A 23,395-nucleotide genomic window follows, 5' to 3' on the forward strand; every position below is an offset into this window, starting at 1 on the left:
TTTTTCTCAGTTACGATTGTACCAAATTTGAAAAACTTTATATTGCTGAACAGAGTATTGAAATCCTTTTCCAACAAGGTAGGTACCACACGACCCCCTGTCTTACTTAAAATTTTCTAGAGGGTGCTTATAATGGATAATATTTTCATTGTCAATTTAAGAATAAAAATCGACCGTTTCAGGCTTTTTTTACATAGTACATATTAACGCTAAAATTGAAATTATTCCAAATATATGGACCGCATTGTATGTATTAGTAGAATAATCATTCTATTATTGTTCATTTATTAGATTTGTACTTGTTTAAAGTAGAACTAACAACTTGAATTTTAAAATTTTAATTGATATTTGCGAGGTTTATTTCATTGGCAAATAGATATCGATATGTTTATCTTTAATTAAATTCCATATTCGAAACATGTATAGTAGTATTTATTTACGAAATTAAATTATATGTAAACTTAAATTTTATATAGCCAATTAATAGCAATTAAATAAATAACGATTTGACAATATGCAATGTAAATATAGCACGATGTGCATAGCAAGTTATAGACCGAACAAGTAGTAACTTTAAACAACGTTGCCAGACGTAGAAAATTTTATAATTATTGAGGTAAACCAAAAAAAAAATGAACTTTTACTGAAGTTTATCATAATTAATGCCGGTTTTTATATATATGATATTTCATAGATCGAATATCCTTTCAATGATGAAGTGACAATTGACCTCAATCGCCTCAAATGAATATTAATCAACAATATCTGACAAAACTAGACGCCAAGTCAGCCGAATATGTAAGAAATTATGTGATTCGAAGTCAATAGACATCAATCAACATGAAGTGACAATGGACCTCAATCGGCTCAAATAAATGTTAATTGATAATATCTGACAAAACTAGATTGACGTCAATAGACATCAGAACACATCAATGAATGTGGAATGACAATTGACCTTAATCGGCTTGGTAAACTGAAGGTAAACAGTTTACCTTCTCTGAAGACGATAACTTGGTTATTGAAACGCTCCTCAGACAGTGTAATCGTCAGTGTTGGTGTAGTGGTGGTGTATAAAGTGTTTTGAATACTTCCAGTGTTTTAAGTTATAGTTATAATATCGATAAAAGTCATGGAAAAAGTGAAGAGTGTTTTCATAAAACCACTTTCAGTTAAAGTCATAGATGATATCCGAAGACTTCCACTACACCATTACTCAAAATTACACTTTCTGACGCGTGTTTTGATAACCGAGTTATCATCTTCAGAGGCTGAAGGTAAGCTGTTTACCATAAGTTAGGTTTCTCTTCACCAGTTTACCTTCAGTCTCTGAAGACGATAATTTGGTTATCGAAACGCGAGTCAGTTGGTGTAATTGTGACTGACGGTGTAGTCATAATGTATACAGTGTGTTCATTATGAACATTACCAACAGTTCCATAAACTCTAACGTGTTTTTATTTTTTTTGTTTAATTATAATTTATTTCTGTTGCTGTTCTGTTTTTTATCAGCAAAAGAACCATTTTGTGAGTCCATAACCTTAAAATATTTGATTAAACTGTCTTAAATGACTTCGATAACGATCAACGATTTTGATTTTTGCAGTTTGAATGAAGTAAACATATCTGCAGCATTATCGAAACTGTTATGATAAGTAATGGTAAATATGACTTCTGGAACGAATCTGGTAGTACTGAGATTGTCAGTATTCTTAGGAATGGTAGCAGTTACTTTCACTTTACTATATTTAACTCCGGCGCCAGGTAAGATCGAACAGAGTTATGCGATAATTTGAACTAAATTGTATATTTCATTTGATTTAAAAAGAAAGAGAAACTCTCAACATCATCTATTTGTGTTACGCCATCAAGTACTTATCATGATATAAAAACCCATTGTATAATTATTAAGTATAAGTATGTTGAGTACAACAATATAAATATTTTACTTGAAATACCATGTCGAGTTATTAAGATATCATTGACTGGTTTCTGGTGCAAAAATTTCATATTTCGTTTGAATATCGATTTTTTTTCCGATATAATATATTGTTATTATCGATACTTTACGATATATCGTAGAAATGTATCGATATCTTCTATATATCGTAAAATAATTTAACGAAAAACTTTCCTTATTACGAAGACTACTCATTCAATAATTCGGGGGTTTCAATTTTATTTTTACTTAAGTTGCCAGTGAAAATTTAACGGAATTTGCTTTCCTTGGACTCAGGAGAAAATAGTATTACCATTTGTTCAAATATTAAAAAATTGTTGATTAAAATAAGATTGAAACAATACGAACCAAACTAGTTGGGTTAATTCATTGACAATCGAAACGTTGCCAAACATGTATTCTATTACATAATGGAAATAAATACGCTGGGGTACTTATTGCACATTGTACAAAGTCAAAGGAAGAAAAAACTGGCCCTTGAAAGAAAATACAGTGGGCCTTACACCAACATGGCTTATAGTATCTTTACTATTCGCTATCCCTAACTTTCTTAAATGCATCTAACCAGTTTCTACGCCCTCTTCTTCTTTATGCATCTTCCCCACTTGTTAAGACTGTTTTCACCCACCTGTTTTCTTCCATTTTGGCTATATACCCCAACCAACTCACTTTTTTTTCCTTCTTTTTCTTCATTCATTTTGTTCCATTCGTATCTATCTAAAGATTTTTAATAATACTCTTTTCTCCCATAAAGTTAGCCTGGTTTCCTCTTTATCTACCAAATAGCACAACCTAGGCTGTAAAACTGTCTTGCAAATTCTTAGTTTCGTTACCATTCGAAATATCTTTGGAATTTAAAAGGGTGGAAATCGAAGTCGAAGATTCATTAGTAGTTTTTGACAACATTATCCTTCCTCCATTACATATAAAATTGAGTATTATGAAAATTGGAAAATTTAGGAGATACGAGCAAAGAGCAGGAAGTGCTACCAGGCTTTCTGGTATGCGAATATGATGTCTATTTTTGGTCTTTGAAACGTTATTTTCTTAACCCTCTAACGGTAAGATAAATTTTCCTGACATAAACGGTAAGGTTGGGTTGGATCAGACCCCATACATATATTTCCAATTCACTAGTTACCCCCTTGCTTCCCCATGTCGACCAGAGAGATGAGTATTAATATTTTACGATAAAATTTTGAATGGATGGTCCATATTGTTTCGAAGACTTTCCTAGCTCAAAATTTCTCTCGTCATCTACATCTGACTAAGAATTATGAGAAGTTTTCTGAATCGATATTGTCGCCATCCTCTGTCTCAGCCGCCTGTAGGATAAACTCTTTGTATATCTCCTCAGGAGTTCTAAGGACTTAGTAAGTGTGATTTAAACAGTAAGGTGGGGTCAGATTCAACCCTTAGCGCGATTAATGAAGGGTTCGGATAATTGAAGGTCGCTCACCAGAATGACGTGGCTTCCTCCGCGTTCTAGGGACGACTGACTGGTAGGATAGCTGGGAACCACAGCTTTCTCAGAAAAGGGGAGTGGGGAGTTATAAAACTCGCTGGGGTCGAATCCAACCCTAACTTTACCGATAGGGGGTTAAGAAAAGCAATAAAACGAAGTTTTTGACTCCAAGAATGAACATGTCCCATAGTTTATTAATTCGGTTTAAGCAAAATGATTCCATTGGGTTTGAAAGAAGAAATTATTGATTCGACCTGGTATAACTAATATAAACAATATTTCGTGAGCACTTTCATTATTAACTACTTCAGTATCATTATTTCTTTAATGTAATGTCATTTCAAAAATTTCACTTTTCAACACTTCTAATAGCAGATATTATCAATTTCACATTGATGGATGACTTAATAGTTTCTTCGTTAGTAATTGCTTTCGAATTTTCTTATTCTAACAAAAAACTGACGACTGTTTATGATGTGTGAAAAATAAATATCGAACCATAATGAAAACATCATTCATTTTTTACAAAGGCTCACAAGAAGGTAGCAAAAAATATCACTTATAGAAATTCATTAGAGAAATAAAGTTGTTTACATTTTTTCTAACCTAACCTAACTTAACCACGTACGTTAGGTTAGATTAGGTTAGGAAATTTTTCTTCAATCCCTTTTCTTGTGAGACGCGAAAAATCCTTTTAGGTACAATCATCTAGTATGTAATAGTGTAGAAGGTAATTTTAAGCCAATCGGTGGGTTCCTGTTTTCGAAACTCCAGCCTTTTCTCATATTAATGCTACATTCACACGCTTGCCAACGCTTGACAAACGTACACAAGACTTAAGGTTTTACACACATTTCGAGGTTTACACGCTTGCGAGTACGTTCCGGATAGACAAATAAAGCGAAAATGGACGATTAAGTTGTCTTAACTTGACATATTTTTGTATAAAATATAAATAAAAAACAAAGGTAGCAAAAAGTTCGGCGGAGCTGCAGCTCAATGTAAAAACATATACGATCGAGAAGAGCTCCAGCATACTCTTTATATTACCACTACAGTACACTACACTTGATTATCGAATAAACTTTAATATCACCAACGGTTCCAGAAACTTCGACATGTGAATACATCACAAGCGTTCGATAAAAACATTCTTTGATCGGTGTTTGAAAATCGACACTAGCCTGAATCGACTACACGCAACCTAAGCCAAACAACCCTCGTTTGTGAAGCTTGTGTTTGTGGATACGGACCACTAAACTCGCTACCCCCAAAGCATCGATTTCTATCAGTGTCGAAGCTCTAACCGGTGCTTTTATCAAGACCGTAACATCAAAGTTGCGGAGAAAAAAAGCCTTTGGATCTCTCCTTCACCCAGGGCTTCCAACCGAAGATCCAGGTGAAGCCCGTTAAGAGGTCAAGAATTCTTGGTTCTACGCTAATCTATCAACGAGTTGGCTCCATCCGGTAGCGGAATCAAACCACCGAAGTTTCTTCCTCTTCGTCTCGTTTGGAATCGTATACTAATTTGTCTCAAGGTTCATTTGAGTATGATTTGTGAAAGGATTGTTAGAGGAAAATACGTTGGAAAAAAATAATTCATCTTCTGTGCACCGGCTCTTACAGTGTGCGGATCGACACGACACGGCATTTGTCGTCATCGAGCAGTTGATCGCTGAAGACAGAGACGAAGAATTGAAGAAGGCAAGGGACATCGAGAAAAGTCTCGTCCACAGGATACCTCGTGATCAATTAGGGAGTTTTTGATAATTCACTGTGACATTTCATCGAATAAGCGTGCTACTCAGACAGGTTACTTTAATTTCTCACAAAACTTACCTCGCTGCGCTGTTACCAGCTACAACAGTGTCATCTGTTGTTCCGCATACCTACTATGCTTGCAGAATTTCTACAGAATCCATACATGTTTGTGGCCTGTTCTCATATATAGAAGAAAAAAATTTTGCCATGACTTCGGCCCCATGCTATAATTAACATTGAAGATCAATAATTGTATCAAGATTTATGAAAAAAATTTATCTCTGGTGCATTTTAAATGAACAATGAAACAATTTTTTTTTATACAGATCAAAGGTTCAAAAGCTGCGACCGACCTTGTCATGATCTTGATTGGCCCATGATTTGTAGATTTAAATTAACTATAGAAAAATTACCAACATCTGTGTAAGTATGATTTTGTATTAATAATATATTTAGAAATTTTGACAAATATGTCATTTTACAGAAATTAAGTAAGTAGCAGTAAGTTTTCTATATGTCCCATCGCCTTTTTTGGTAGTGACATGAATCTACAATTTTATAAAAGAACAAAAAAATAAATGACAGTTGTTTAAAACGTATAGATTGACACACAATTTCATTTTCTAAGAATTAGGGTTTAATTGTATAGTGAAGTTCATAAGTTTTTAGCCCAACATAGAAAGAAAAAACTATGCTTAATTTTAATACATGCTCCCATTATTTGCACACACTTTTCAAAACGTCTGACTAAAGCTTCTAAGCTAGTATAAAAATATGATGCATCTTTAGAGTCAAAATGTTTGTATACCGACCGTTTAATCACCTTTAAATAGTGGAACAGGGCAAGATCAGGGCTATCTGGTGGGTGTTCAATCTCTGTGAAGCCACATTCGTGTACAGTAGCCTTGGAAAGCACAGTGTGGTCTGGAGCATTGTACTGAAACAAGCGCACACCTCGTATGATTTTGCCGCACCTTTTTTCGACAATTTTTTGATGCAACTGTCTTAGTAATTCAGTAAGTTGACGATTGTTGTTTCCTTAAAGTCAATCAATACCCTCGCAGCCTCAAAATATTGCAGCTATCACTTTTTGGTGCTTGTCATGACTTTGCTGTTTTTGGCACGAGATTCTCATTTCCGATGACACTACGGAATCTTTTTTCGATGTTTCATGTAAGTAAAAGGATTGGACTACACTTTTTGTGTAACTCTAATAATCGCTCACTATATCCAATTGGAGACTGAGAATCCGAGGCACCCACCTTGCATTAATTTTGTCATATTTGAATGCTCATGTATTGGAATACTTTCTATGAAAATGCTCATCCGTGCTGCAATTTCTTTTTTAGACGACGCCATCTGAAAATTGTTCGTTCTATATTCATTTACATACCGAAAGTTGCGTTTTGAGTGTTCCATGTCGAGAAAGTGACAGTTCCGTACTGCAAAACATTTTCGGGACGCTCTGGAGTAGCCACTTCAATGTTGACAGTTTCATTTCGATGATTTTGCATAACCTTAAATTTTTAATTTTCTGAAATTATTTGTTTTATCCGAAGTTTTGTTTAAATTAATGAATAACAATGAATGATGATGAAAAAGAAAACATCTGCGATGAAGAATTACTCCTCAGTGTAATTGAAAAAGTTTTGGTCCTTATGCGTCGTCTAAAAAATGTTGTGTACGCCGCGGCTGAAATACTACTTTATTAGAATTTTCAGACTCGTCTAACAAAGCAGCACTTCCAATCCTTGGCATACAAATAATTATTGTTCGTAGTTGCTGGTTACTTGAATAATGTTTTCCAAAAATTTAATGTTTTCTAGAGTAGTTAGTCATCGCCACAGGACCTCCCGCACTTGAGACCTCTTCTAATGATTCTCGTCTCCAGCGAAACAATTTGGACCAATTTTTAATTATTGAGAATGATGAACACAAGTTACAGTAAAGAGCTTTCTGTTTTTTGATTTGTGGTGGTGCTGATTTTTCTGTAGTCAAACATTTTATATCAGCATGAAACTGAATTTGATACATTTTTCTAAATATACTATAATAAAATGGAAAGAAGCTGAAGCTTTCTGTAGAGCTTATCGAGACTTGTAACTGACGCATGTATTAAGATTTTTGCGACTGCATTCTATTTACGATTAGGCCAAGAACTCACAGATTTTAGATATCAATAGATTTTTCATTTGAGCTAAATTTCTTGCCTGCGATCATTTTTTTGAGATCAGCGAGTAGCCAGTAGTCACTGGGAACAAGATCTGGACTATACGGTGGATGAGGATGCAATTAGAAGTGTAATTCGTTAAATTTAACAATAGTTGCCACCGATTTGTGAATCGGTGCATTTTCTTGGTGAAACAGTTTCCTCGATTTTTTCATTCCAGCAATCCAACAACTCTTTGTAGTATTCGTTATTGAATGTCTCTTCCTTTTGGAGATAGTCGATGAAGAATATTCCATGCGCATCCCAAAATACTGAAGCCATAACCTTCCCAGCTAACTGTTGTGTCTTTGGACGTGGTTCACCGGCTGCAGTCCACTTAGATTATGATCGTTTTGATTCCGGACTGAAGTGATGAATCTATGTTTCATTTATCGTCATATATCGACGCAAAAAATCTGATTTATTATGTGCAAACATGAACAATCACTGATCTAATCATCATCACCAAAACGTTCACGAACATCGGTGTCTGTACGACCACGTTCTATTTGTTTTCATCAAGAAGAAATGATAAAATAACACGGAATTGTTTTGAAATCATTATTTTGAACATAACAAAAGTAGGTTAACTGTCACTTTTGAAAGTTGGTACCTCAAGAACGTCATATGGACTTAACAATGGCAGCGCCATCTGTGTGTTAGTCACACGACTATTTGAGGGATGTATTAATAATTAATCTTAATGATGATTCTTCTAGTAGTAGTTCTTAAGATTTTCAGTAACTGGACTAATATGAGAAGAAATATCTGTTATTATTTTAATATTTTTTTGTTTTTTTTTATTATTTATTCGCGTTTACTAATTAATAAGATTCAATAAACTCCTTGTCGTCTCTTAGTCGACTCTGTTAGAGATCACGTGTATTATGGACGATAATATTTTTGACCATATCGTTTCTTGGATGGACAAAGTATAGAATTATTGAAACCCCATTAAGATTCGCCATTTTTTTTTCGGTATAGTCGATATAGCCGCTAAATTTAAAAAAAAAATAATGTTTGTTTTAGGATATGTCAAGAATGCCAAAATAGTACTGACTGCCCATTTTGTGCATCCCAAATCGACTTACCTTTAGAACTCATCACCGCTAATCGTAAATTACCAGCGCCCACATTCCAAGTATGTCATAATGACATTTTAGTAATTAACGTAATAAATAAACTCCAAGGTCAAAGTATTACCATGCATTGGCGAGGACAAACCAATAGAGAAGCGCCTTTTATGGACGGCGTGCCTTTGATAACACAATGTCCTATTAATGCTTACACAACTTTTCAGTATAGATTCAGAGCTTCATCACCAGGAACACATTCGTATCACGCGTTCGCTGATTCAGATCGGTTTGAAGGATTGTATGGTGCTATAGTAGTTAGAAAATCCGAGAAAATCGAACCGAATATACATCATTATGATATCGATGATAAAAATCAAATTTTAGTTTTGTCCCAAACGCGCCAGAATATCTTAATCAATGGAGTTGGACCGAATAGATCAGATCTCACTAAATTTGTTGTACATAAAGGAGCTAGATCATTATTTAGATTAATTCATAGTAGTGGTTCAGGTTGCCCCATAACTTTTAGTGTGGATAACCACGTTGTTAACGTCGTCACCGTTGACGCCGATCCTATTGTTCCTCTCGAAGTTTCTTCCATTAAACTCAACAAAGGAGAAACTGTGGACTTCGTTTTGGAAGCTAATCAAGATCCTGGTTCTTATTTTATCACAGCAAAATCTCAATGCGAATCGAATAGCTTAGTTGGTAAAGCTATTATAGCTTATAAGGGCGCAGCTGAAGGAACTAATTTGAAAAAATTTGATTACGTCGGGGATTTAAGAAAATTCGATACTGGATTCTGTGGTGGTGCTAATGGGAAAGTCTGCGTTGGGGATATTAGACCTGCTGAAGGTATGGAAGGAAGTTTGAGGCAATTGTATGTTGATAAGAGATTTTATCTTGGATTCGATGCGAAGAGTGTGAGCGGTACTACGAAAAGTAAGTTAATTATTATTTAATTTATACGATTTTTATTTAACTAGTTCTAATTGTTTCTTATATAGGGTGATTCCTTTATTCTGATCTTGCTCAACTTACATTTAAGAAAATATCATTTTTATTTTTTAATCTAGTTTCTATTGATGTTAATAAATTTCCTCATCGAATTAAGCTAATCTAACAAAGATGTGCCCATGTTTAATTTTGAACCAAGTGACTACTTGACTTGGGATATCATGTACACCGCGTCCCAAAGGATCCCCTTTCTTTATGTGATACTAAGGTGTTCACGTTGTATTCTCTGCTAAGTTTAGCCTTGAAATGTCCATTGAAGCAACAGTGCCTCGACAGAACTTTTTTGTTATTCCTATGTTGGTACATTCAGCAGATCTTCTCTGGGTATAGTTTCTCAGAAGTGTCTTCGCCTGTCTCAACCCCTGTAGATTATCCTAGTTTTTTGTTATAACCCCAACTTCTTTTCTCAGTTGTTTTGTAGCTCACACTACAAAGGGGTTCAGGTCTCATGAAGGGTTGGCAGCTATTTCGTTCCCATCATATTGGAGCTTACAGATCTAATGGGCGCCCAGCCTTTCAGAGTGTTTGGTCAAGGCCCAATCCTATTCCAGTTCTATCTGTTGTTTTGGAACCATCTGTATACAATTTGATAGCATTTCTGTTAATTTCTAGTATAGTATTTTGATCCTATTTTCTTTTACAGCTTAGTTTTGAAACTTTTTGCGATGCATCTTCCTGAGGCACGTCCCAGATTTTATCAATTGTTGATTCCTTCGCTGTACATTCAGAGTGACGAATATTTAGATTCTCTTCTAGTGCAACTGTTGAGCATGATTTCATGGCACCGATTGCAAATATGCAAGCCAGACCACTTGGTGTTCAGACTAATTCTAGGACCTCAAACGACTGCCTGATACGTGATAATTAATCTTACGATTGCCGTGTATATCCAAACTGGGATCTTTGACTTACAACCCCAATTCTTCTTTGCGAAATTTCTGCATACTATGTGGGAATGTTTTTATTAAAAGTTCTTTCTGGTGTTGAATATTTATCTTGCATAATGAGGAATAGTAAGGATTTATTCCTATTGACATTCAAGATACATGTTAGAATTTTTTCGTCGTGTAGTCGTGCATAAAAAGTCGAAGTTAATTACAGGGAATCCGTCTTTTTGACATTTGCAAAAATATTAGTTCTAAATGAACCTAATTGATCGAATAATTTCATTTCATTCATTTTTTTTCATTTCTTTATGTTTAACTTCTTCATGTTTAACTAGACAATACCTTACCTAGTCTAGATCTTAATCTTTTTTTTCTCCAGTCTCTCCAGTTATTGTCGTTTATTTTTTACTGTTATATTTGATTCTTCCTATAATGTTTGTACTTCTTTCTCAAGGAAAATAATTTTCCTATCGACTGCCATTTTTTGTTATGATCTCTTAGAAAAATTGTTGTTTTTCTCTTAATTAAATATGTAACATTGTATCGATATCTTCTATTTTACAGATATTCTTTCAACTAATCAGTATAAAATGAACAATATTTCTTTTACTTTCCCTCCTGCACCTGTATTGACTCAACCTTACGATGTACCATTGGATTCGGTGTGCAATGAATCGCATTTACCGGATAGATGTCATGGAAAACATTGCGATTGCGTTCATTTAGAACACATTCCATTGGGTAGCAGAACGGAACTCGTACTCATAGATCAAGGTAACAAATAAATAATTTTCAATTAACTTTTATCACTTACAAAATTGATTACCACGAGACTTCCACTCTAACTGCGGAAGGAATCTGCTTATATCCATTTACTGACGGAGGTTTATGATGGAGTGAATGTCCATTCAGCACATCCGCAACTGGTGCAAGGCTTTTGCTTATGGACGCGTGGAAGTTCAAGATGAAGAGCAGAGTTTAGAAGTTCAATTTTAGCAAGATGAGTGCTCGTTGGATTCTCCGGATTTTGAATGACGATCACAAGGAGTAAGATCTTAAGTATCCTCGCAGTCGACCAGAAAAGAGACTATATTTTGGGAACGTACGGTGTACTCTTCATCGATTTAATGCAGTCAGAGATGAGAGTAAACTCAGACAGATATTGTGAAACATTAACCAAACTCCGGTGAGTAATCAAGGTAAGATTGACGAAGAGCTTCTTCACTATAACCCTCGATCCCACGTCGCTCGTTAAGCCTATGAGTTTTTGAAGAAATTTTGTTGAATTGTGCTTTACCGATACTACCACGTCAAATGCTCTTCTGAGTTATCCAACAAAATACTACCTAGAGCAGTATCTGCAAGACCTACTCGATAGGCAGACGTGGCTCATGAACATCTAATTCACCTGGAGACGTGCAGAACATCAATTTATCGGGACCGCTTTGTTTGGAGAAGTGCAAATCTGTCGAAAAAATGAAGTAGGAGTAGAGGTCACAAGCTTCCTTATCGAATTGGCTTCTGTTCAGAAATACAAAAGCTGGAGCACCGTTTTTGAAAGTGTTATTATGTTAAAAAATAAACAACAGTGTAAGCTTTTCAACTGTGTAAATTAATATCAATAAACAATGTTTTCTATTTGTGAAAAATATGGAAACCTCACTCATAGGTTAAATATGCTTCAGGCTTTTTTCTATGGTTCAGGTGCTTGTGACCTCCTTTCGTAGAGTAATAATTTAATTTTTTTTAGGAGGGAATGATGAGGAATACATTTTTCATCTTCACGGCTATCAATTTTATGTAGTCGGTTATAAAATACCCAAATATCCTTTGACGAAATCTGACGTGGAGAAGCTCGATGAAAATTTCGATTTTATCAAAAGAAATTTACAAAATCCAGTCAGAAAACATACAATAAGAGTGCCTAAAAATGGGATAGTGGTTATTAGATTCCTTGCAAACAATCCAGGTAAATAGGTAGTAGAAATTATTTAATTCAAAAGTACATGGTGTGATCGAATTTGACCTGAACTTTTGTTCCAAATTTGGTGCAACCTTTTTTGATGTTCGTGTGAAGTTTGAGCGTTATATCTCAATTATTGTGCGTTTCTCAGCTGTTTTTTCCGGTTTGATAAGTTTGAGCAACCAGTTTGCTTAAAATTTACCTAACTTAATTAACCTATCCTAATTAACCTAACCTAATCTTAACATAACCTAGTTTTAACCTAACTTAATCTCAACCTAACGAAGTTCAACTTAACCTAATCTTTTTTGGTGAGGTTTTCCTTTCTTGGTAGTGTAGGACTCCCACCCACTAAAACCTCTTTTTTATCATGTAAGGAACTAATTCTTTGACTGAACGTTGCTTTTAGCACATGATTGAAAGCGTCTTATTCTTTGTTGTTTCCTCTATTTTCATCTTCTTTCATCTTCACGAATTTTCTTAAACTAATATTGATCTACCTAATTTTAACATAACATAACCTAATATGAACCTAACTTAATCTAAACTTGACCTAACATTATATTAATCTGACCTCACCAAATCTTCACCTTTTTTTTGGGTGGGGGAAATCTTTGTTAAGACCTAGTTGCGGATTCATGCAGTGGTGTTGCTGTCCTCTTCTGGATAAGCCTGAAGGGTCAGTCCACTTTCATCAGGCCACTATCTGAGCGTCTACCAACTAAAACTGGAGATTAAACTAATCGATATTTCTCTTGACTCGTTGTTTGTATTTTTATTAGTTTCTATTAGTATAACAACAAAAAAATTCCAATAACTGTGATTTTGTGAACAATGTTGCCATTTTTATGGAGTGTATCTATATTAGAATGAACTTTCAGTATAGAAAACAAAATATTAACACATGGTAACTATCCAGATTCACGATTCAGTACATCAGCTATTCTACAAGATAAGAGGGCTGAAATTGGGGATGACGTGATGTTTTTATTAATTAATTAATTAATATTAATTAATATTAATTAATTAATTAATATTAATTAATTAATTAAGACGATAATTATGCAAAACATAAGACAAGCAAAAATAATATGAATAATAAGAGCACATTCATATCTTTTGTAGAACTGTGTAGACTGTGAACTTATCACATGATTAAGTAAATTGATTAGAAAGGATTACAGATATTTTTTTTCGACCTATCAGTTTTAGTTACCCAATAATAATAAATATTTTGTAAATTGTATAAATTTGTTCAGGTTTTTGGTTGCTTCGAGATGAAAATGCTCAAGGTTGGACAAGAGGAATGGATATTTTGTTCCAAGTAGGAGATACTGGAGATATTCCCGCACCACCTACTAATTTTCCTACTTGTGGTAACTTCGTAGGACCCGACTTCTTTTTACTGTGATTCGAATGTGTATTTATATTCCGATTTTCAAAATTATGTGAATAAAAATTGTTTATGTTTAATATATGGTTTTAAATAAACTGAACAAGTACATTTATTTTTAATATTCGTACTAAATTGTTTTATAAAACTCAGAAATAAAAATAAATTCTTTGTTCTATTGAGGTTAAGTTGGTGTTTCTGAAATCGTTGGTGATATTTACACTTAACACACTGTTTACACCACCACTACAGTAACAAACAATTTCACTGTCTGACGTGCGTTTCGATAACCAAGTTAGCGTCTTCAGAGACTGGAGTAAACTCATTTCATGATCCAGATCTTTCTTGCACACCCACGAACTTTATCTGGAACCATATTGTTTCTTACGTCAATTTTTGATAAAATCTGGGAAAAGAAATATCAGCACTTACTAATCTGCTCTTAATACTAAGTTTTATGTACTTATTCTGTTCCGTTGACCGTGGAGTTAACACAACTAGGTTGGAGTTTTTGGAACCGTTGCACATAGAGGTATTCGACCCATCTAACCGGCAAAAATTGAAGCTACTGCAAAAAATTATTATTATATTAATTAACATAGTAATGTAATAGAAACAAACAGCAACTTTGAAGGAAACCAAAGACAATTAACAACAAGATTATTCAAAATAAGTTGTATCCACATTTCCTGCAAGCTCTTCTGAGTTAGTATCACCTACTGAATTGGGATCAGCTGGCAGGAACATGTCAATTGTGACCGCATTTCAATTAGAAGAGGATCTGTTTAACAACTGTTTGTTTAATACATTAAGTTTGCATGCTTTTTAAAATTTTTATTCCAAAGTTTTGCCGGAAATGCTTGTTCCTTGTTTCAACAAGAAATTTTGTATTTCTGGTTTGGCTCGAAGAGGCCTTTTTGAGTATGCGGAATTCATCTCTATGCTTGGATACTTATAATGATGTCTGAGATACATGCACCAATAACTTTGTCTATACTACATTTCGGAGTTTACTGTTTTTCTTCATTTACTTCTCTCAGAACATTCGTAGAACATTCTGTGGTCGATCAGGTCCAGGTTTGTACTGCAAAGGATCTTCGCTTTGTCTTAAAAATATGTAATCCTTCAACCACCTTTGTTCAAATTATGGTTCGCCCAATGAAAACTTGTGTATAATATCCTTGATTTGTTCTTCGGAAAAAGATCGTTTTGCAGTTGTATCTCATCAAATAAAAGCCATCTGGTCCCTCTAAAAGAGACGAGTAACCGTTAGCTAGTTCTTCTTATTCACTTCGAGACTTTGAGGAATCGAAACCTTGAATACGACATACGACTCTAACTATCTAAGGTAGTAGTGTCAAAAAATTACAGATAAAAGGCAAGGTTTGCGCTTGCTTCATGATAATGCTCCAGTCAATACTGTCTCGCTTTCCGAGGCTACCCTTTTCAGTCCCAATGGATCAAATATGTCCCAGCAGAGTGAAATTCTGAAAATAAGCCATTGTCCAACAAGGAGTTGATGGAATTGACTGAAAATATTTCTGACATCGTTGATAGCGGCACAGATTAAGTAATAGAGAAAAAATGCCAACGAAATTTGAACTCCGTGAAAATTTGTCGTTTACTGATAGTTCATCAGAATCTTCCAAAGAAAATTACAATAAATGAATTCCAAATTAACTATAATAAAGTTGAATCAATTGGTAGTTGTAGACAACATTTTTTTTCTTCAAGATTTTATATCCCAGCCGAGCAACCTAGTACAGTTCTGGCAAATTACCTTTTGCAGCAGTTGGTATATCAATAATTAATAAGGAAAAAACATACCAAAAGTTCGTGCTCAGTTTCGTACTTGCGCAGTTTCTTGGAAGGGCACTAAACATGTCACAGTACTTTCTAATTGTTATAAAGAGAAGACAAAGATGGTAACCAAGTTGATATTCCTTATCCCAAGATGGATGAATTTCAGATTAACCTTTTGGTCTTTACGATATGGACAGCAATACAACCATGTGGTGACAGCTGTGGTTGATACTTGGATCATTGACTTATGGAAAGGTCCGTTGTACTAAGAAGAAGCAAAAAAAAGAACTAATACAATTTGTACGGCTTATAATGTAACACTATGCAAAATTGTTCGCGTTATTAAAATAATAAGTACCAAAGGGATGTATATGTCCAATAACTAGTGGGACAAATACATCTCGATATCCCGAAGTACCCCCTCTATGAAAAAACTGAATTAATTAATATATTTTCAGTTTTTTTGTCCATTCGAATAGCCTATTATGAAAAAACGTCACTTAAACCAAATTCTTATTGAAAGGAATACTGTACACGAATGTGACTTCACAGAGATTGGGTGTTCTAACCATATAGCCCCGATTTGGATCCGTCCGGCTATTTTTTGTTCACAGGCGGAGTTAAACAGGCATAGAATTTTTACTAAGACGTTTTGAAAAGTTTGTGGAAATGAGCTGAATCAATTCTTTGTTATTTTTCCAATTTCCAAGACGACTGCAGTACTAATGATGAAACTTTTTTTAGAAATATGTTATATGGTAATATATTTGATTTTTAGTATTCAAAATATTTTTTTATAAACAAACTTCATTTACATAAGTGTTTCAACTTGAATGATATTTCTGTTATTTTATAAGTTTATGTCAGAGTAAAATAACTTTCATAATCCTTTATAATCCTTTCTTACATGTTAAAGAAAAGGTATTTCAATATTCGTATATAAAAATAGACGAATTTTACAGTGTCCTAGCGCGAAATTCTTTCTTAATAACAAAAATTACATTCGTTCAATTTTTATAGAATTGCGTCAGCCATCTACTTTTTTCCTTCCCAACTCGAGCAATTCTAAATCGAATTGTACGTTTTTAAATAGTTCCACGTTATAGTCTAGTCCAGAAGTTCAAATTAATTCGATTCCTGAATAATGTCTAGATTCTAAAGTTAAGTGGCTTATAAAAAAATTTAAAAAAATGAAGCATCTCTAAAAATACAGTGTTTGGGTTTGTGTAAATATCTCTACATTATCAAAAAAAGATTATTAAAAAAAAGGAGGTTCACTAAAGAAAATGTTGACTTCCTTAAATGTCCCTCCATTATTTATAATTTTAACACGTTGAGCCCCAACCAAACTTGATAAACTTTCCGCCTGACCCAAAAAACTTTTTGTGTTATTAAATTCTATAATAAAAGAAACAATTAATTGAAATAAAAAGTTTACCGCTAAAACTTTTCCCAAGGGCCCAGAGAGTTCCTATGGACTGTATACAAAAAGCATCATGTTTTGCACTTTTCACTCGAAATAAATATTTTCATCATATTTCTTCAAAAGTACACCATACTTGTAGTGAGGAAAATTTTTTTTTATCCTTTGAACGATGATTTATACTTTTATGTGAGATCTAGTGATTTGACACTAATGAAAAATTTTATTCGAATTATGTTGAAGAAAAGTTTCACAATTTAAAGATTATGTAAAAAATCAAATGGATCAAGTATAGGGTAATGTTTCAAAGACCCAGGACGGTCCAACCAAATTGCAAAACCCTTTGAATACATTACTTTGAACTGTGGAGGAAATTTGAAATAAAATACGTCGGACAATCCATAGGACCGCTTTGGGCTGTGGGGAAAGTTCAGTTGGAGGCCTTAGGATCAAACCCGGGCTCAACGTGCTAATTTATAATAATAACCCTCCGCGCGTTAATGTTAGACTGGGCGCACCTCCTCGAATGCGAATACGTTGATTAAAAATTTTTTTCAGCTATACAAAGTAAATTGAAGAATCTAAAAAAATTATAATATTATCTAAACATTTTAGAGAATTTTTTTATAAGTCAATTTTTCTACAAACTATACGATTTTTTATTAACAAAATTTTCTTCATCTTCATCGTTCTAAACTAAAAGAATGTTTAAATAATTTTCGTAAAATTTTTTCGTTTCCTGGAGCCTTTTCTATATAAATACAAAGCAAAATTATGTCATAGAAGTTTTAGAAAAATAGTTACTGTTTATAATAATTGTTTTAAGATAATCAAAAAACACAATACTGTTGTAATTTTTTTCTCATACTGTACTGTGAAGTCGACTTCACATCTTTGTACTTTACGTGCTCTTAAATTCTCCCAATCCCGTTTAAAATAATTAGAAATAAAAAATCAGTTAACATCAATAACTAACTTTTATTTCAATTTTTGAATGTTAACAGTAATGGTGCAAATACTATTACCAGGAACATTTAGTGTAGGAATTACTGGATGTACTTCTTTATTTTTGATAATGCTGTAAGATGCGTGGTTTTGGTTTAACACTTGTACAAAAGTTTCACTCCCTTGTATAATTCTTGCTATTTTCTTGCTCTCGACGGATTCTAGTTTATTTTAATATAAAATTATAAGCTGTACGGGCAAACTAGCAATGACACGCAGAGGATTATTTTCAATATTAAATTAAAATTATAAATAATGAAGGTACAATTCCGGAAATTACAACATTTTTAATAAATTCCTTTCTCTTTAAGGATCTTTTTTTTAGAATTCGAAAATGTTTATGTTCACAAGCTATAATCGGAAAAGCAAACACTATTTTTTGAGCGTTTATTATTGTTAATAACTTTTTTATAAACTCATTTTTTAAGCACAATAATCTAGATATAATTCTCAATAAACTTATCCACACATTTTTTTTATAGTATATTGACTTAATACCTTTTTGAACTTGAAGACTAGACTATAACAGAAAGGTTAATATAAGCAGTCAAGCTACAAAATGTTTTAGACGGTTTAGAAAACGGTTTTGGTTAGGTACAATTTAAATCGGAATGTGTTCAGTTTTTGTTGAAGATTGTGAACAGTTTAATAGTGTTTAAACATTTTTAAAAGGATATATATGGGCAGTTTTTTTTAAAAAAGGAGAGAAATCTGTTACAAGTAAGGTATTGATAATTATCCATATTTTTATCGACTATTCTTGCTTTTAGTGCTGACTTTAGACATAAGTTGTGAACGACTTTTTACCTTCGATTTGATTATAACATATTCCCGAAAAAAATACGCAAGCACGATTCGCGAGTAATGAAAACAGTTATCTGTACATATTAAGGATCTTACCACCAAAAAAATAACTTTTAAAAAGATGTGCAGGCTGGGTTTACAGTACATTTGTTGCCGAAAAATTTTTATCTGTTACTGACTACATATGATATGCTTTTTTCAAAAATAAAATAAGGTTTCTGTTAGCTGTAGTCTCTAAGTACATAAACAAAAAAAATTAAACATTGAGTTATAAAAAACTTTGTTTCAATTATATTCTCTGATGTATAAACCAATTGCCGCTATAGTCCTTGAAGAACCTTGTTCTCCCGAACAACTGTCCTCCATTTTCCTCGACGTTGTACTTTTCTCTGCCAGTTTCGGACGCTTAGTTCTTTTAGGTCCTGTTCTACGTCGTCCTGGTAGTCTGATCTCTGCTACTAGGCTGGGTTCTCCATAAAGGGATTAAATCTTAGCGTTAGTATGGATGCGCCATTCTTCTTGTGTCTTTGATCGGGTCATAAATGCGCCGAATGATTTTCCTCTCTCACGACTTGAGTCTTGATTCGCTCTAGCAGTTATTGTCCAGGTTTCAGAAGCATACATGACAACTGATCTTAGTACTGTACGGTAGATCCTCGTAGTAGGTCGGATTTCAGCATCTTCTGGGCACAGTAATACGCCTTGTTCCCAGCTTTCACTCTCTCCTGTGTCTCCAGCGCAGTCTCGTTGTTTTCAGTTATGAGAGAGACATGATATTTAATCTATTCAGGCATGTATTTCGTTTTAGCTTCGTTCACACTGAACCCTGCTCGATTGGATTCTTCATTATATGCCCGGAAGCTCTATTTCCCTTCTGCTTAGTTGGTCAACATCGTCTTCGTAGGCCACCTTCTGTCTTAATCGGGTGAGTAGGGTTCCTTCCGACTTAGTATGCAGCGTCCCAAATATTATATCCTAGGCATATTGAACAGAATACAATAAAGATCACCGCCCTTGTTTCAGACCTCTCATCTTGCTTGGTATTCACTACCAGTTTTATTAGCTTGTCTGGCATACCAATACTCAGCGTCTCATAAAGGTAGTTTCGGTAAAGTCCCGCCGGGGTTCGTATGAAGGGGATATCATGAACAATGCTGAAGGTAGAAGGATGTAAAGGTGTTTTTTACTCACATTAAGGCCTTCTACACACTGAGCTACTCATTTTAAACTAATTACTGACGCGATTCACTGACTAATTCAACTAGTTACTGATTAGTAGTTTCATTAAATAACATTGATAGTAAACTCAACAGGGATTAGTTAATGATTCGCGTCAGTAATTAGTTTCGAACGAGTAGCTCGTATGTAGAAGGCATAAGAAGTTTATAAAGGTGACTTGGAATTCCCATAAGAAGGCAAATTGGAACAAAATGGAATTTTCTGGGTCATGCATCATCAGTCGAGGGTCGAAGGATTATTGCTTTATTGAGGAAGTTGTTCGGGGAAATGGTAGAAAAATGAAAAATATCGAGAAAGAAATAATATATTTGTAAATACCAGGGCAGATGGCATGGTCGCTTGAAACACAAATTGCAAAAGTAATAATTTTCCGAAATAAACATCTTTAACAGTTTATTAGTTATGAATAACTAGTCCAATAATTGAAGTTTTAGTTTCGTGACCATATTTTTTGTAGAAAAAATAAAAACCGTGTGGAATCCCGTTTTATTTCTGTCATTCAAGGTCTGGAACGTCGCCACTTACTCTTCTAATATATCTATTAAAAGCAGAACTAATACAATAGTGGATGTTATAAGTTTAGAAGATATATTTTTGGAAAATGTTTATCAAAAGAGTATAATTAAAACAGAAAAGAAACATTGTCATCACCTCTCGTTCTATCAAATATTTGAGATCGGCCACTTCTTGGTAATAGATGAAACTGATATGCAAAAAGAAGTAAGAATGTAATATCGTGATTTTAACTTTGAATTCCAACAATTAAATACCTCCAATACTATTTAATCCATTTTTTCCAAGGTTTGTGTGCGGTCTTGCTTTGTCGCTTTGCAGAATTAATATCTGCATTAACAATTTCAGCATTTCAAAAAGAAGAATTTCCTGTATAGACCACCAAACACACAGTGTGGAGAAAGCCACTGCCTTTGCCATTCTATATTATCATATAGGACGGATTTTCCTTCCCAACTGATCAACCAATCAAAAAACGATTCTGAGGAAGCCGTTGAAGTAACACGTTGTGTGTGGATCGGTTGACTTTATTCTTTGTGCAGACTCTGCTCTGTTTGTTTTTAAAGTATGCCGCAAATGTTTTGACTAAGGTTGTTTAGGGAGTTTCTTGTTTATCTGACATGAATTTGCTTCAAAATCAGGCTCAATCATATCGTTGTCTATTGCTGTTGGTTTGGAGAAATCAACAAACTTTATATTTATGTCTATTGTCATTTTGAGGGTTGTTCTTTGAAACCTGAATTTATCAATATGACCATTATGAGAATGTTAAAATATTGTGCTAAAATTAAAATCTTTATAATATTACTCCACGAAGCAATTAAGCAGATAGATCAAATAGGTTTGTACCCAGCTGATAATATTGCAATAATATCCAGAAAGATTGATTGAACATTCAACATTGGAAGATTGTAGGAAAATGGAAGATTTAATAATAGATGATAAAACTTCTGCAGAGATGCAGATATACTCAAATATCTTGGAGAAAAAAATACAAAGTGGTAATAGAGCTTATTGTGTGAATTTGAAGCTCCTGAAAAACTAAATAACATAAAGAACGAAGTTAAATGATAATAACTTGCAGTGACTGTTGGGTGGTGACACAAAAAGACCAAGAAAGAATAAGAAAATTTGTGAAAAAAATTTTATCGGAAAAATATATGGAGGAATCAGAATGGATGGAGCAGATTGAAAAAACATTGTTGCAATAATATCTCGTATTATAAAATATGTCATATATTTTGACCATCGATTATTAACCGTAATTAAACGATCTATTCGACACAATTTATTTGCGTACAATTGACCAATCAGTGAATTATTGTTAATAACACTGCGACAAATATAAACATTTCGTGGCAATTGAATATGAATGTTTAATTCACGTTTATTAATATAATTGTTTGTTTGAAGTCTTCTAAATATTTATCAGTACTTTTGTTTATATACAACATAATTTTTTATTATAAACAAAATAGTTTTTTTGCTCATGTATGAAACTGAATTAAATGATAACAAATCCATTTTGTTTTCATGTCATAAAATTCTAAATATTTGCTTCACAGTAGAAGAGAATCAACTGACATTGCGTATAGACGTGAAGTATGACATTTAACAGCCAAGAACACTCTTTTGTGTTATAGTTTTTGATCAATTATATATTTTCCATTTTGGTTATGCCATGTTGCCATTTCTGGTCCGTATCAGCACAAAACTGAACCAAATGTAATTGAAGGTCATCGTCATTTGTGAAAGTTTGCATCACTTCCCAGCCAAGCTCCAATGGTTTCCCACGAGTTGCCAAATATGTGTGAGCCCTTGCATTATCATGTTGGAACACTAAACCTTTCCGATTTGACAATTCTGACCGTTTTTCTTTGATTGCTTCAACCCATTTCATTAATTGTTGACAGTAAACATCAGAATTGATCGTTTGGTTCCTTGGAAGCAGCTCAAATAACAAAAAACCTTTGTAATCCTACCAAACTCACAACATTAGCTTTTTTTGTTGTTTTACAACTTTCGTGTTTTCTCCATGATCGTTTTCGAACTATGTTACTATAAAGGACCCATTTTTCACCACCAGTGATGATTCTTTTCAAGAAAAATTCAGTTTCATTTCGTTTAGGGTGCACATCGCAAATATTGATTCTTTGTGTTGAATGAACTTCTTTGAATTTAGCCTCAGCTATTTTAAGTATTTTTCAATTGTTTTTCGATACATGTAGCCTCTCTAACAGTTATATAATGATTCTCTTCAATTGTCACTTTTGGTCATCATAAACTTCAGTAGGCCGACCATCTTTGTGGGAAAAATCTTCAGACCGGAATTTTTTATATCGATTCTGATACGCGCGCAATCAGCACCATAAACTTCATATACTTCTTTGTGAGCCGCAGCAGCTTTCTGACTTTTACGAAAATAAAAAAGTAAAATATGCCGAATCTGCGTTCCATTAACACTACTTGCTTCTAAAGTTACGTCAATGTGACAAGTATCACGTGACAAACGGCGAAGCAAGGCTCTTTTCCAGTAAAAAGCGAAAGTACTTAGTTGCTAACTTTATACTAGTAGTCTGGACCACACAAACTATTCCAGAGTAGTCAAAAATAGTAATGATGGCGTACATACATAAAAAAGGAAGTCAGAACGATTGCCAAATTTATAAGAATATCGTTATTTGAGTGTACAATTAGAAACGGGAGGCAGAAAACACATTAAATGATACATATGCAGCATTTAGATCCAAGAAATCAACATGTTAGCAAAGCAATATGAGTAGACAGAAAAAACAATAAGCGGAAAATTAAGTGCTAATTAAGTGCCATCTTCTTCTTCTTAAATTGCCATCTTCGGACCAAATATGGCGACCATCA

At 33.8% G+C, this 23,395-nt stretch overlaps 2 protein-coding genes across 3 annotated transcripts in view; both read left to right on the plus strand.

Annotated features, from left to right (window-relative positions):
* Positions 1 to 744: 744 nt before the first annotated feature.
* LOC130446882 (uncharacterized) lies at positions 745 to 13,749 on the plus strand. Its single transcript, XM_056783387.1, has 8 exons — positions 745 to 780; positions 1,256 to 1,277; positions 1,693 to 1,764; positions 5,513 to 5,609; positions 8,425 to 9,413; positions 10,940 to 11,149; positions 12,126 to 12,344; positions 13,598 to 13,749. Exons 1-8 carry the CDS (start codon positions 745 to 747, stop codon positions 13,747 to 13,749), a joined length of 1,797 nt encoding a protein of 598 aa, XP_056639365.1.
* A 4,730-nt stretch (positions 13,750 to 18,479) lies between these two features.
* The window catches only part of LOC130446297 (sodium- and chloride-dependent GABA transporter 1-like), a 29,059-nt gene continuing 24,143 nt past the window's right edge, over positions 18,480 to 23,395 (plus strand). Inside the window, exon 1 of one of the 2 annotated variants that reach the window (XM_056782457.1) lies at positions 18,480 to 18,687. The gene's annotated coding sequence lies outside the window, so the exon portion shown is untranslated. The remainder of the gene's footprint in view (positions 18,688 to 23,395) is intronic. The other variant, XM_056782456.1, reaches the window with a different exon arrangement.

Source organism: Diorhabda sublineata, chromosome 7, assembly GCF_026230105.1.
Source record: "Diorhabda sublineata isolate icDioSubl1.1 chromosome 7, icDioSubl1.1, whole genome shotgun sequence".
Taxonomy (NCBI): Eukaryota; Metazoa; Arthropoda; class Insecta; order Coleoptera; family Chrysomelidae; genus Diorhabda; species Diorhabda sublineata.

Excerpts from the sequence above, each read along its gene's own strand:
- LOC130446882 (XM_056783387.1), top strand. The coding sequence starts at position 745 with ATGAATATTAATCAACAATATCTGACAAAACTAGAC. Across the intron at positions 11,150-12,125 it reads ACTCGTACTCATAGATCAAG|GAGGGAATGATGAGGAATAC; the intron begins GTAACAAATAAA and ends AATTTTTTTTAG. Across the intron at positions 12,345-13,597 it reads ATTCCTTGCAAACAATCCAG|GTTTTTGGTTGCTTCGAGAT; the intron begins GTAAATAGGTAG and ends AAATTTGTTCAG.